A 15,177-nucleotide genomic window follows, 5' to 3' on the forward strand; every position below is an offset into this window, starting at 1 on the left:
CCCATTGGTCCGTCCCGCCGCGAACCCAGCCCGCCGCCCACGCGCCTCTTTTTCTATTGGCCGTCGCGTTTTCATCCCGCCCACCCCGTGTGGCAACGCGTTCTTCTATTGGCTGATCCCGCTCCTCGCGGTGGGCCGCGCTGCTACTTGCTCGCTCGATCTGTCAATCACACCGCGGCTCTGAGGCGCTGCGCCATCCAATTGGCTCCTCCCCCTCGGCGCGTCCCCGCCTCTTTCCCCCTATTGGCCGAGCGCCGCCCCGCCCCGTCAGGTGCGCTCCCGTCATGCCCCGCAAGCTGCCGTTCAGCGCCAAGCGGAAAAAGCAACAGCTCCGGGACCGGCGGGAGCGGAAACGGGGCGGTGAGGGAGGGGCCGGGAGCCCGGGAGGGAGGGGGGGAGAGACCCCCGGGAGTGGGGCCGGGATCCCCAGGAACGGGCTCTGGGCTGGCCGGCATGGGGACGCGGGACGCTGGGATGTGAGCCCGGGATTGAAGGGCGGGGATGTGAGCCCTGAGCCGTCCCCGGTGCCGCAGATGTCCCGGCCGGGCCGGCCCCGGGCCCCGGCAGCCGCAGCGGGAGCCGCGAGCGGAGCAGCGATGGCGCCGCCGGGGAACCCTCAGCGGAGCCCGCGGGACCCCCCCGGCGCCACGACCCCGGCAGGTACCGGGACAGGGCGGGGAAACTGCGGGGAAACTGCGGGGAAACTGCGGGGAAAACTGGGGGAAACTGCGGGGAAACTGCGGGAAAACTGCGGGGAAACTGCGGGGAAACTGCGGGGAAACTGCGGGAAAACTGCGGGGAAACTGCGGGAAAACTGCGGGGAAACTGCGGGGAAACTGCGGGAAAACTGCGGGAAAACTGCGGGGAAACTGCGGGGAAACTGCGGGACTCGGGGAGGGGATGGGAACGGGGGGAAGGCCGGGCTGGGGCTGGGCTGGGGTTTAAAATGGGAGAAAACCTGGGCTGGGTTTGGGAGTGGGATTTAATATGAGGGAAAACTCGGCCTGGATTTTACCCGGGATGAGGGAAAACCCGGCCTGGATTCCGCTGGGATAAGGGAAAACCCGGCCAGGATTCTGTTGGGATAAGGGAAAACCCGGGCTGGATTTCACTGGCATAGGGGAAACCCCGGCCTGGATTCCACCCAGGATAAGGGAAAACCCGGCCTGGGTCTGCTGGGATAAGGGAGATCCCAGCCTGGATTCCACTGGGATCAGGGAGATCCCGGCCTGGATTCCGCTGGGATCAGGGAGATCCCGGGCTGGATTCCACCTGGGATAAGGGAGATCCCGGCCTGGATTCCGCTGGGATCAGGGAGATCCCGGACTGGATTCCACTGGGATAAGGGAGATCCCGGGCTGGATTCCACCTGGGATAAGGGAGATCCCGGCCTGGATTCCGCTGGGATAAGGGAGATCCCGGGCTGGATTCCACCCGGGATAAGGGAGATCCCGGCCTGGATTCCACCTGGGATAAGGGAGATCCCGGGCTGGATTCCACTGGGATCAGGGAGATCCCGGGCTGGATTCCACTGGGATAAGGGAGATCCCGGCCTGGATTCCACTGGGATAAGGGAGATCCCGGGCTGGATTCCACCTGGGATAAGGGAGATCCCGGCCTGGATTCCACTGGGATAAGGGAGATCCCGGCCTGGATTCCACTGGGATAAGGGAGATCCCGGCCTGGATTCCACTGGGATCAGGGAAATCCCGGCCTGGATTCCACTGGGATCAGGGAGATCCCGGCCTGGATTCCACTGGGATAAGGGAGATCCCGGGCTGGATTCCGCTGGGATAAGGGAGATCCCGGGCTGGATTCCGCTGGGATAAGGGAGATCCCGGGCTGGATTCCGCTGGGATAAGGGAGATCCCGGGCTGGATTCCACCTGGGATAAGGGAGATCCCGGGCTGGATTCCACTGGGATCAGGGAGATCCCAGGCTGGATTCCACTGGGATAAGGGAGATCCCGGGCTGGATTCCACCTGGGATAAGGGAGATCCCGGGCTGGATTCCACTGGGATAAGGGAGATCCGGGGCTGGATTCCACTGGGATAAGGGAGATCCCGGGCTGGATTCCACTGGGATAAGGGAGATCCCGGGCTGGATTCCACTGGGATCAGGGAGATCCCGGCCTGGATTCCGCTGGGATCAGGGAGATCCCGGCCTGGATTCCACCTGGGATAAGGGAGATCCCGGCCTGGATTCCACTGGGATCAGGGAGATCCCGGGCTGGATTCCACTGGGATCAGGGAGATCCCGGCCTGGATTCCACTGGGATCAGGGAGATCCCGGCCTGGATTCCACTGGGATAAGGGAGATCCCGGCCTGGATTCCTCTGGGATCAGGGAGATCCCGGCCTGGATTCCACTGGGATAAGGGAGATCCTGGGCTGGATTCCACTGGGATCAGGGAGATCCCGGCCTGGATTCCGCTGGGATAAGGGAGATCCCGGGCTGGATTCCACTGGGATAAGGGAGATCCCGGCCTGGATTCCGCTGGGATAAGGGAGATCCCGGGCTGGATTCCACTGGGATAAGGGAGATCCCGGGCTGGATTCCGCTGGGATAAGGGAGATCCCGGGCTGGATTCCACTGGGATCAGGGAGATCCCGGGCCGGCCTCCAGGTTCCGGCTGCAGCTGGGCGGGCCCCGGGCCGAGGCCCTGGAGCGGAGCCGGCGCCGGGCCCAGGAGGAGCCGCTGGAGCAGCTGCCCGAGAGCGCCCTGGAGCTGGACCCCGACTCCGTCTACGGCCACGGTCAGCCGAGTGACCAGGGGGACTGGACAGGGGTCACTGGGACGGGGGAGGGGTCGTTGAGGGGAGAGGGGTCACTGGAAGGGCTGAACTGACCACTGGGAGGGGGGAAATGACCACTGGGAGGGATGAACTGACCACTGGGAAGGGGGAAATGACCAGAGAGGAGGACAAAGTGACCACTGGGAGGGGGGAAATAACCACTGGAAGGGCTGAACTGACCACTGGGAGGGATGAACTGACCACTGGGAGGGGGGAGATGACCACTGGAAGGGGGAAATGACCACTGGGAGGACAAAGTGACCACTGGGAGGGGGGAAATGACCACTGGGAAGGATGAACTGACCAATGGGAAGGGGGAAATGACCACTGGGAGGACAAAGTGACCACTGGGAGGACAAAGTGACCACTGGGAGGACAAAGTGACCACTGGGAGGGGGGAAATGACCACTGGGAAAGGGGAAATGACCAGTGGGAGGACAAAGTGACCACTGGGAGGGATGAACTGACCACTGGGAGGAATGAACTGACCAGTGGGAAGGGGGAACTGACCACTGGGAGGGCAAAGTGACCACTGGGAGGGGGCAAATGACCAGTGGGAGGCCTCAAGTCACCCAAGGGAGGCACCAACCCTCCCCCCCCGGGGCGTGACCCCCGCGCGACCCCAGGGCTGGACTTCCCGCGGCGCCCGGCCTGGAGTTTCGGGATGAGCCCCGAGGAGCTGCGGGCGCGGGAGGAGGAGACCTTCGGCGACTTCCTGCGGGGCCTGGGCGGCGACGAGGCGGGGCTGGCGCCCTTCGAGCACAACCTGGAGGTGACACCGGGGGCGCCGGGGGCGCCGGGGACGCCGGGGCACGGGTGACAACACCGACGATGTCCCCCCGGCGTCCCCAGACGTGGCGGCAGCTGTGGCGGGTGCTGGAGATGTCCGACATCGTCCTGCTGATCGCCGACGCCCGGCACCCGGTACCGCGCGCCTGGGACACCTGGGGATACCTGAGATACACCTGGGGGCACACCTGGGGATACCGGGGACACACCTGGGACACACCTGGGGTTACCTGAAATACACCTGGGACACACCTGGGGATACCGGGGACACACCTGGGACACACCTGGGGTTACCTGAAATACACCTGGGACACACCTGGGGATACCGGGGACACACCTGGGGATACCGGGGACACACCTGGGACACACCTGGGGTTACCTGAAATACACCTGGGACACACCTGGGGATACCGGGGACACACCTGGGACACCTGGGACACACCTGGGGATACCAGGGACACACCTGGGGATACACCTGGGGTTACCTGAAATACACCTGGGACACACCTGGGGTTACCTGAAATACACCTGGGACACACCTGGGGATACCGGGGACACACCTGGGACACACCTGGGGTTACCTGAAATACACCTGGGACACACCTGGGGATACCGGGGACACACCTGGGACACCTGGGACACACCTGGGGATACGGGGGACACACCTGGGACACCTGGGACACACCTGGGGACACACCTGCGACACACCTGGGGCACCTGGGGATACTGGGGACACCTGGGACACATCTGGAGACACCTGAAATACACGTGGGGGCGCACCTGGGACACACCTGGGGCACCTGGGGATACTGGGGACACCTGGGACACACCTGGAGAAACCTGAAATACACCTGGGGGCGCACCTGGGACCTCTGTCCCCATTGCTGTGTTCCCCCCATGGGCATCCCCGCTTCCCCCCCATGTTCCTGAGCATCCCCCTGTCCCCCCAGGCCCTGAGTGTCCCCCCATAACCGTCCTCGTGTCCCCGCAGGCCCTGGCCGTGCCCCCCGCGCTGGCCGCCCACGTGACGCGGGAGCTGGCCAAGGGGCTCATCGTCATCCTCAACAAGGTGGACCTGGTGCCGCCCGCCGTGGCCGCGGCCTGGTGTCACCTGCTGCGCGGCCGCCTCGGGGACGGCGCCGCCGTGGTGCCCTTCAGCACCGCCCCCGCCGCGCCCGCCCACGGTACCGGGACTGCGGGGACTGGGGGGGAATTGGGGGGGATTGGGGGGTCTGGGGGGGATTAGGTGGTCTGGGGGGGAATTGGGGGGTCTGGGGTGGAATTGGGGGGTTGGGAGGGATCTGGGGGGATTTGGAGAAGTTTTGGGGTGGAATTGGGGGGTCTGGGGGAGAATTGGGAGGTTTGAGGGGGATTTGGGGGGTCTGGGGGAGAATTGGGGGGGATTGGGGAACATTTGGGGTGACGTTGAGGGGTTCGGGGAGGATTTGGGGTGGAATTGGAGGGATTTGGGGGACTTTGGGGTGGAATTAGAGGTTTCCCGGGATTTGGGGGCTCTGGGCTGTTTCAGGACAGCACCGGTAGGATTTGGGGCCCCCCGTGGTGATTTTCGGGGCTCCCCGGTGTAATTTTTTGGGGGTCCCCACCCTCCCCCCCCCAGGGCTGCAGAAGAAGCCGAGGAAGAGGAGGGGGGGGCGCTGGAGCCGGGCCCTGGGGCCCCGACTGCTGCTGGAGGCCTGCCAGGAGATCGTGGGGGGCGCCGGTCTGTGGGGAGGGGCCCAGGGGGGGCTTGGGGGGGCCCAGGGGGGTGTGGGGGGCCCAGGGGGGTGTGGGGGGTCCCAGGGGGGTGTGGGGGTCCTAGGGGTCACTGGGGTCACACTGGGGTCACATTGGGGTCGGGGTCACCCATCCAGACCCTGCCCGGGGCAGACTCTGCTTAGCTTTGGAACTGCGGAGGGGAACCTGGAGCTGTCCCTGAGTGTCCCTTGGGTGTCCCTGATGTCCCCAGGGTGTCCCTTGGGTGCTCTCAGTGTCCCCTGGGTGTCCCCAATGTCCCCTGGGTGTCCCCTGGGTGTCCCCAATGTCCCCGGGGTGTCTCCTGGGTGTCCCTTGGCTGTCCCCAATGTCCCCGGGGTGTCCCCTGGGTGTCCCCAATGTCCCCTGGGTGTCCCTTGGGTGCTCTCAGTGTCCCTGGGGTGTCCCCAGTGTCCCCTGGGTGTCCCCTGGGTGTCCCTTGGGTACTCTCAGTGTCCTCTGGGTGTCCCTTGGGTGCTTTCAGTGTCCCCAGGGTGTCCCCGAGGTGTCCCCAATGTCCCCGGGGTGTCCCCTGGGTGTCCCTTGGGTGCTCTCTGTGTCCCCTGGGTGTCCCTGGGGTGTCCCTTGGGTGCTCTCCGTGTCCCCAGGGTGTCCCCGAGGTGTCCCCAATGTCCCCGGGGTGTCCCCTGGGTGTCCCTTGGGTGCTCTCTGTGTCCCCTGGGTGTCCCTGGGGTGTCCCTTGGGTGCTCTCCGTGTCCCCAGGGTGTCCCCGGGCTGTCCCCAATGTCCCCGCTGTTGGCAGTGGACCTCAGCAGCTGGCGGGCGCGGCTGGAGCGGGCGGAGCAGCGGCCCCAGGGTGACGATGACGACGAGGAGGAGGAGGAGGAGGAGGAGGAGGAGGAGGAGGAGCCCCAGGGAGGGGAGGAAGAGGAGGAGGAGGGGGGCGTGGCCGGCGGCATGGCCCCGCCCCGGCAGTGGGAGCGCTACCGGCACGGCGTGCTCACCCTGGGCTGTGTGGGTGAGGATGGGCGGGGCCTGTGGGGGTGTGGCCATCATCCGTGGGTGTGGTTGGGGGGTGAGATTGGGGGTGTGGCCGCCATGTGGGTGTGTCCCAGATGGGCGTGGCTCATTCTGGGTGTGTCCTGGGTGGGCATGACTCAGCATGGGTGTGTCCTAGTGGGCGTGGCTCATAGTGTGTCCGGGGTGGGCGTGGCTCAGCCTAGGTGTGTCCTACTGGGCGTGTCTCATTATGGGTGTACCCCTGGTGGGCGTGACTCAGTGTAGGTGTGTCCTGGTGGGCGTGGCTCAGCCCAGGTGTGCCCCGCCCCCGCCAGGTCTGCCCAACGCAGGGAAATCCTCGGTGCTGAACGCTCTGCTGGGCCGCAGCGCAGTGGGCGTGTCCCGCGCCCCCGGCCGCACCCGCTACTTCCAGACCCATTACCTGACGGCTCAGGTGCGCCTCTGCGACTGCCCCGGGCTGGTGTTCCCCTCCCGGGCCCCACCTGAGCTACAGGTGAGACATGGACCTGGACAGGTGTGACCCTTACCCTCCAGGTGTGACCCTGACCCCACCAGGTGTGACCCTGACCCCCCCAGGTGTGACCCTGACCCCCCAGGTGTGACCCTGACCCCCCCAGCTGTGACCCCGACCCCCCAGGTGTGACCCCGACCCCCCAGGTGTGACCCTGACCCCGCCAGGTGTGACCCTGACCCCCCAGGTGTGACCCTGACCCCCCAGGTGTGACCCTGACCCCCCAGGTGTGACCCCGACCCCCCAGGTGTGACCCCCACCCCCCAGGTGTGACCCTGACCCCACCAGGTGTGACCCTGACCCCACCAGGTGTGACCCTGACCCTGCCAGGTGTGACCCTGACCCCCCAGGTGTGACCCCGACCCCCCAGGTGTGACCCCCACCCCCCAGGTGTGACCCTGACCCCACCAGGTGTGACCCTGACCCCCCCAGCTGTGACCCCGACCCCCCAGGTGTGACCCCCACCCCCCAGGTGTGACCCTGACCCGCCAGGTGTGACCCTGACCCCCCAGGTGTGACCCTGACCCCCCCAGGTGTGACCCTGACCCCCCAGGTGTGACCCTGACCCCCCCAGGTGTGACCCCGACCCCCCAGGTGTGACCCTGACCCCGCCAGGTGTGACCCCACCCCTGCCAGGTGTGACCCTGACCCCCCAGGTGTGACCCTGACCCCGCCAGGTGTGACCCTGACCCCCCATCTGTGACCCTGACCCCGCCAGGTGTGACCCCGACCCCCCAGGTGTGACCCTGACCCCCCAGGTGTGACCCTGACCCCGCCAGGTGTGACCCCACCCCTGCCAGGTGTGACCCTGACCCCGCCAGGTGTGACCCTGACCCCGCCAGGTGTGACCCCACCCCTGCCAGGTGTGACCCTGACCCCCCATCTGTGACCCTGACCCCGCCAGGTGTGACCCCGACCCCGCCAGGTGTGACCCCAGGTCCTGGCAGGTCCATACCTTGTCCTTTTTTCTCTCCCAGGTCCTGACAGGGCTGTACCCCATTCTCCCAGGTCCTTGCAGGTGTGCTCCCTGTTGTTTCCCCCCAGGTCCTGGCAGGTCCATACCCCGCTGCTCCCCTCTCCCCCAGGTCCTGGCAGGTGTGCTCCCCATTGTTTCCCCCCAGGTCCTGGCAGGTGTGCTCCCCGTTGTTTCCCCCCAGGTCCTGGCAGGTCCATACCCCGCTGCTCCCCTCTCCCCCAGGTCCTGGCAGGTGTGCTCCCCGTTGTTTCCCCCCAGGTCCTGGCAGGTGTGCTCCCCGTTGTTTCCCCCCAGGTCCTGGCAGGTCCATACCCCGCTGCTCCCCTCTCCCCCAGGTCCTGGCAGGTGTGCTCCCCGTTGTTTCCCCCCAGGTCCTGGCAGGTGTGCTCCCCGTTGTTTCCCCCCAGGTCCTGGCAGGTCCATACCCCGCTGCTCCCCTCTCCCCCAGGTCCTGGCAGGTGTGCTCCCCATTGTTTCCCCCCAGGTCCTGGCAGGTGTGCTCCCCGTTGTTTCCCCCCAGGTCCTGGCAGGGGTGTACCCCATTGTTTCCCCCCAGGTCCTGGCAGGGGTGTACCCCGTTGTTTCCCCCCAGGTCCTGGCAGGTCCGTACCCCGCTGCTCCCCTCTCCCCCAGGTCCTGGCAGGGGTGTACCCCATCGCCCAGCTGCAGGACCCCTACTCCGCCGTGGGCTTTCTGGGCTCCCGCCTGGCCCTGCCCCCCCTGCTGCAGCTGCGCCCCCCCAGCGGCCCCACCTGGACGGCCTGGGACCTCTGTGAAGGTGGGAAACGCCCAAATCCGGGGAGAGTTCCGGGAAATTCCAGGAATTTGGGGCATTTGGGGGTGGCTCAGGGCATTTCAGGGGCTTTGGGTGTTTTTGGGGAAGATTTTTGGGGGGTTTGGGGTATTTTTGGGGGTGGGGTTTAGGGGAAATCTAAGGTTTGCCCCATTCCTGTTTTTCCTGTGATATCCCGGCGTTTTCCTGATTTTTCCCTGATCCAGAGATTTTTTTTTCCCTGACTTTGAACCTTTTTTTTCTCTAATTATTCCCTGATTCATTTTTTCCCCAATTTTTCCTCTAATTTTCACATTTTTTGTCCTTTTCCAATTTTTTGCCATCTCCCCCCCAAGTTTTTTTTTCTCCTGACTTTCAGGAATTTTTTTTCCTCAAATTATTCCCTGATTATTTTTTTTTCCCCAATTTCCCTCTAATTTTCACATTTTTTTCTTTCTCCAATTTTCTACCATCTCCCCCCATTTTTTTTTCCCTAATTCTCAGAATTTTTCCCTCCCTAATTATTCCCTAATTCATTTTTTTCCCCAATTTTTCCTCTAATTTTCACGTTTTTTCCCTTCTCAATTTTCTGCCATCTCCCCCCAATTTTTCCCCCCTAACTTCTTTCCCCGACTCTTAAAACATTTCTTGAGACATCCTCCCCAACTTTTAAAACTGCTCCTCTTCAATTTCTCCCCTGATCCTTCAGGATTTTTTCCCCCAATTTTCTCCTGATTTTGGAGACTTTTCCCCCCCACACCCTCCATATTTTTTTTTCCCCAAATTCCCCAAATTTTCGGGTTCCTTTCCTCGACTTCTGCGCCGTTTCCGGCGCCGTTTTCTCCCCTCCTCAGCCTGGGCAGAGAAGCGAGGCTACAAAACGGCGCGGGCGGCTCGGAACGACGTGGCCAGAGCGGCCAATGGGCTGCTGAGGATGGCGGCCGAGGGGCGGCTGCGCCTCTGCATGACCCCCCCGGGCTTCACACAGCACAAAGGTACCCGAAAAACCCCAAATCTGGGGAGTTTGGGGGGGTTTGGGGGACAGGTACCCAAAAAAACCCAAATTTGGGGAGTTTGGGGGGATTTGGGGGACAGGTACCCGAAAACCCCAAATCTGGGGAGTTTGGGGGGGATTTGGGGGCATAGGTACCTGAAAACCCCAAATTTGGGGAGTTTGGGGGGATTTGGGGGGACAGGTACCGAAAAACCCCCAAATTTGGGGAGTTTGGGGGGATTTGGGGGGACAGGTACCTGAAAACCCCAAATCTGGGGAGTTTGGGGGGATTTGGGGGGATAGGTACCCAAAAAAAACCCAAATCTGGGGAGTTTGGGGGGGATTTGGGGGGATAGGTACCCGAGAAACCCCCAAATTTGGGGAGTTTGGGGGGATTTGGGGGGATAGGTACCTGAAAATCCCAAATCTGGGGAGTTTGGGGGGATTTGGGGGACAGGTACCCAAAAAAAACCCAAATCTGGGGAGTTTGGGGGGGATTTGGGGGGATAGGTACCCGAAAAAAACCCCAAATCTGGGGAGTTTGGGGGGATTTGGGGGACAGGTACCCGAGAAACCCCAAATTTGGGGAGTTTGGGGGGGATTTGGGGGGACAGGTACCCAAAAACCCCCAAATTTGGGGAGTTTGGGGGGATTTGAGGGGACAGGTACCCGAAAACCCCAAATCTGGGGAGTTTGGGGGGGATTTGGGGGGATAGGTACCCGAAAACCCCAAATCTGGGGAGTTTGGGGGGGATTTGGGGGACAGGTACCCAAAAAAAACCCAAATCTGGGGAGTTTGGGGGGATTTGGGGGGACAGGTACCCAAAAACCCCAAATTTGGGGAGTTTGGGGGGGATTTGGGGGACAGGTACCTAAAAATCCCCAAATTTGGGGAGTTTGGGGGGGAGTTTTGGGGGGGTAGGTACCCAAAAACCCCCAAATTCGGGGACTTTGGGGGGATTTGGGGGAGTTTTGGGGGATTTGGGAGGATAGGTGCCCGAAAACCCCAAATTTGGGGAGTTTGGGGGGATTTGGGGGACATTTGGGAGGATAGGTACAAAAAAAACCGCAAAATTGGGGAATTTGGGGGGAGTTTTGGGGGGATAGGTACCCGAAAAAACCCAAATTTGGGGAATTTTGGGTGATTTTTGGGGATTTTTCGGGGATTTCTGGGGTTTTTTCGGTGGCTGGAGCAGCTCTCGGGCAGTTTCGGGGGTTTTTTTTTCCGGGGGGAAGTTTTTGGGGGTGCTGGGGGGGTATTTTTGGGGTCACCTCCCTCCTTGGGACAGCCCAGGAGGAAATCCGCGGAAAAGTCGCCCCGAAATCGCGGGAAACGGCCCCAAAATCGCCGAAACTCCCGGAAAATCATCCCAAATCCCAAAAATCCGACAGAATTGGAAAAAACCCCACCCAGACCCCCCCAAAATCCGCGTGGCCCCGCCCCCTGACCTCTGACCCCCTTTGCCCCGCCCCCAGAGCAGTGGCAGCTCCACCCCGACACCGCGGCCATGGCGGCCATGACGGGGGGAGGGGCAGCCCCCCCCGCCCCCCCGGGCGACGGCTCCACCTCCGAGGATGAGGGGGAGGAGTCTGATGAGGCCACGCCCCCTCCCAGCCCCGCCCACAACCCCTTCGCCTTGCTGGGAGAGGACGAGTGCTGAGCCACGCCCACTTCCGGGGGCGGCGGCGAATCAGAGCGCGCGGACGGAATAAAGGAGGTTTATTTCTGCAGAGGTGATTGGCTGGGCGTGGACAGGCGGGGGCCAATCAGAGCGCGGGGGCGGAGCCTGGGGAGTGATGTCATTGTTAGGCCACACCATTTTATGTACCCTTAGCCACACCCACATTGCCTTATCTGGGTTTAGCCCCACCCACCATTCCTTATTGACATTTTTCCCGCCCACATTTCCTCATTTTAATGTGGCCACACCCCTTTTTTGCCCCACCCACATCTCCCTATATGGATTTGGCCACACCCACCACCCGCGCCATATTTGTAGATCCGCCTCCTTTGAGGCCACACCCACAGTGTATTATGTGGGTTTAGGCCCCGCCCCCTGACTGACCTGTGGGCGTGTCCTGCCGGGGTGGGCGTGGCTCAGGTGGGCACAGGTAGCGCCGCCCGCGGCCGCAGAAGAGGCAGCGCAGGATGAGGCGGGGCTGGCCACGCCCTGGGGCGGGGCAGGGGCGGGGTCAGGAACGGACACGCCCACAAACGATCCAAAAATCGCCCAAATTCCCCCAAATCCCCCAAAACTCCCCAAAATCCCCCAAAAATCCCCTCCCAGAGCCCCCAAAACCCCAAAATTTTCCCCAAATCCCCCCAAAACCTCCCGAAATTCCTCCCAGAACCCCCTAAACCCCCAAATTGTCTCAAATTCCCCCAAATCCCCCCAAAACCTTCCCCAAACTTTCCCAAATTTCCCCCACAACCCCCAAAATTATCCCCAATTTTCCCAAAATTCCCCCAAACTCCCCCCAAATCCCCCAAAATTCCCCCAAAACCTCCCGAAATTCCTCCCAGAACACCCTAAATCCCCCGAATTGTCTCAAATTCCTCCAAATTCCCCACAAAACCCCCAAATTCTCCCCAAATCCCCCCAAACCTTCCCCAAACTTTCTCAAATTTCCCCCCAATTCCCCCAAATTCCCCCAAAACCTCCCAAATTTTCTCCAAACCCCCAAATTTCCCCCAAAACCCCCCAAATCCCCCAAAATTCCCCCAAAACCTCCCGAAATTCCACCCAGAACCCCCTAAACCCCCCGAATTTTCTCAAATCCCCCCAAATTCCCCCAAAATCCCCCCAAACCTTCCCCAAACTTTCCCAAATTTCCCCCAAACCCCCAAATTCTCCCCAAATTCCCCCAAAAACTCCCCCCGTCCCACCTCGGAGGCGGAGCCCGGCCCCGTTGCCGGGCCCCAGCACGGAGCAGCAGCGGCGGCACAGGCGGCGCTTGACCGAGGGGGCCCTGGGGAGAGACCCCTCCCCAAAATCTCCTCCAAAACAATCCCAAAATCCCCCAAAAATCCTCCCAGAAAACCCGAAACCCACAAGGAAATCCTCGCTTCCCACCCCTAAAAATTCCCCCCGAAATTTTCCCCAAAGCCCTGAAAGCCTCCCCCAAAAAAAATCAGAAATCGCCCCAAAATTTTCCTAATCCCCCCCCCAAAAAAATCGCCCAAAAATCCCCGAATTTCCCCAAAAATCCCCCATAAACCCCCCCAAAAATCCGCAAATTTCCCAAAAAAATCCCCGCCCCAAAAAAAATCAAAAAAAAAAAAAAATCCCTCAACCCCCCCAAAACTCCCCCAACCCCCAAAAACCCCCAAAAAATCCCCAAATTCCCCCAAAAATCCCCCCAAAAAAATCCCCAAATTCCCCCAAAGCTCCCCAAACCCCCAAAAACCAAAAAAATTCCCCAAACCCCCCCAAAAATCAAAAAAAAAATCCCTAAAAATCCCAAAAGAACCAAAAAAAATCCCAAAAATCCCAATAAATCACTCACACCCCCCAAACCCTCATAAACCCGCAAAACGATCCCCAAAAACCGCCAAACTCCTTCAAACCCCCCCCCAAAACCCCCCAAAAATCCCCCAAAAAATCCCTAAAAACCCCAAAAAAGCCAAAAAAAATCCCAAAAATCCCTCAGACCCCCCAAATCCTCATAAACCCCCAAAAAAAATCCCAAAAAATGGTCAAATTCTCCCAAAAATCCCCCCAAAACCCCCTAAAAGTCCCAAAAAATCCCCCAAAAAAATCCCCAAAAAATCCCAAAATATCCCCCAAAACCCCCAAATCCCCCCAAACCCTGATAAACCCCAAAACAATCCCAAAAAGTGGTTAAATTCTCCCAAAAATCCCCCCAAAACCCCCTAAAAGTCCCAAAAAATCCCCCCAAAAATCCCCAAAAATCCCTCAGACCCCCCAAATCCCCCAAAACCTCATAAACCGCCAAAACAATCCCCAAACCCGCCAAATTCCTTCCAAAACCCCCCAAAACCCCCCAAAAATCCCAAAAAAATCCCTAAAAACCCCAAAAAAGCCAAAAAAAATCCCAAGAAGTCCCCCAAAAAATCCCCAAAATCCCAAAAAATTCCCTAAAAATCCCCAAAAATCCCCCAAACCCCCAAACCCCGCACGCACATCCTGAGCACGAGTCTCCGCGCCGTGGCTCTCTGGGCGCTGCCGTAGAACCGCGCCAGCGCCGGGCTCAGGGGCAGCACCCAGTGCGCGGCCTGCCGGAAATTCCGGGAAATTGGGGGGAAATTCCGGGAAATTGGGGAAATTTGGGGAAAATTGGGGGAAATTCCAGAAAATTTGGGGAAAATTGGGGGGAATTCCGGAAAATTTGGGGAAAATTTAGGGAAATTCTGGAAAATTTGGGGAAAATTCCAGGAAATTGGGGAAATTTGAGGGGAAATGGGGGAAATTTGGGGGAAATTCTGGAAAGTTTGGGGAAAATTTGGGAGAATTCTGGAAAATTTGGGAAAGTTTAGGGAAATTGGGGGAAAATTCTGGATAATTTGGGGGAATTTGGGGGAATTCTGGAAAATTTGGGGGAATTTGGGAGAATTCTGGAAAATTTGGGAAAGTTTAGGGAAATTGGGGGGAAATTCTGGATAATTTGGGAAAATCGGGGGAAAACCGGGGGAAATTTGGGGGAAATTCTGAAAAATTTGGGAAAATTGGAGGAAAATCCAGAAAATTTGGGAAAATTGGGGAAAATTTGGGAGAAATTCCAGAAATTTTGGGGAAATTTGGGGAAATTCGGGGGAAATTCCGGAAAATTTGGGAAAATTGGGGAAAATTTGGGGAAATTCAGTGGAAATTCCGGAAATTTTGGGGAAATTTGGAGATTTTTAGGGGTTTTCGGGATTTTTTTCCTGTTTTTTTGGGGGGGAATTGAGAATTTTGGGGCTTTGGAGGGATTTGGGGGAGGGTTCTGGAGCTTTTTGGGGAATTTCGGTTGGCGGTTTTTTCTTTCTTTATTATTTTATTTTGGGAGGGTTTTGGAGTCTATTTCGGGGGAATTCGGGGCGTTTTTAGGGGTTTGCGGAGATTTTTGGGGGGGGGATTCGGCGGGAAATTTTGAGGATTTTCAGAGTTTTTGGGGGATTTTTAGAAGATTTTTGGGGCGGGATATTTCATGGATTTTTGCCGGATTTTTTGGGGGGGAGGGGCGGGGTTTGTTGGGATTTTTGGGGCGATTTTTGGAGGATTTTTTGGGGAGGATTTTGGGGTTTTTGAGGATTTTTGGGACCCCCCCTCCCAATCCGCTCACCTGGAACAGGTAATTCAACCTCTGCAGCGCCTCCCGGTCCCGCACGGGCGCCGCCATCTTGCCCCACCTGACCCCGCCCCTTGAGGGCGTGACCGACGCTTCCCATTAGTCCGCGCTCCGGCGGGGTGGGCGTGGCCTCGTTGCGTGATTACATCACTCCTTCGGGGCGGGGAATGGGCGTGGCCTCTTCGGGGGGCGATTTTAGCCACTCCCCCTTTCCCGGGGACACTTTTGGGGGCTCCTCCCCCTTTGGGGACCCCCCTCCACGGGTCCCCCCCTTCAGGCTCCCCATTTGTCTGTCCCCTCCCCTTTGGGGACATTTTTA

At 59.9% G+C, this 15,177-nt stretch overlaps 2 protein-coding genes across 3 annotated transcripts; one reads left to right on the forward strand and one right to left on the reverse strand.

Moving 5' to 3' along the window:
- Positions 1-276: 276 nt before the first annotated feature.
- On the forward strand, positions 277-11,300 carry GNL1 (G protein nucleolar 1 (putative)). Of its 2 annotated transcripts, none has more exons than XR_010719231.1 (12): positions 277-360; positions 534-660; positions 2,625-2,755; positions 3,421-3,566; positions 3,647-3,718; positions 4,575-4,767; positions 5,202-5,303; positions 6,099-6,314; positions 6,631-6,809; positions 8,396-8,581; positions 9,430-9,570; positions 11,046-11,133. XR_010719231.1 is itself a non-coding variant. In XM_066174900.1 (12 exons), the coding sequence occupies exons 1-12, from the start codon at positions 285-287 to the stop codon at positions 11,228-11,230; spliced, it is 1,713 nt and encodes a 570-aa protein (XP_066030997.1). In that variant the 5' UTR covers positions 277-284; the 3' UTR covers positions 11,231-11,300. The 2 variants fall into 2 exon arrangements, 1 of the variants encoding a protein (XP_066030997.1); XM_066174900.1 differs by having other exon boundaries at positions 8,437-8,581; positions 11,046-11,300.
- Positions 11,249-15,127, reverse strand: RPP21 (ribonuclease P/MRP subunit p21). The gene is made up of 5 exons (XM_066174902.1): positions 14,853-15,127; positions 13,715-13,806; positions 12,457-12,539; positions 11,636-11,740; positions 11,249-11,356 (listed from the first exon to the last, which is right to left on the reverse strand). The coding sequence occupies exons 1-5, from the start codon at positions 14,907-14,909 to the stop codon at positions 11,337-11,339; spliced, it is 357 nt and encodes a 118-aa protein (XP_066030999.1). The 5' UTR covers positions 14,910-15,127; the 3' UTR covers positions 11,249-11,336.
- Between the last annotated feature and the right edge of the window lie 50 nt (positions 15,128-15,177).

The sequence above is a fragment of the Chamaea fasciata genome, unplaced genomic scaffold (assembly GCF_029207755.1).
Source record: "Chamaea fasciata isolate MVZ Bird 193981 ecotype frontalis unplaced genomic scaffold, bChaFas1.0.hap1 SCAF_1102, whole genome shotgun sequence".
NCBI lineage: Eukaryota > Metazoa > Chordata > Aves > Passeriformes > Sylviidae > Chamaea > Chamaea fasciata.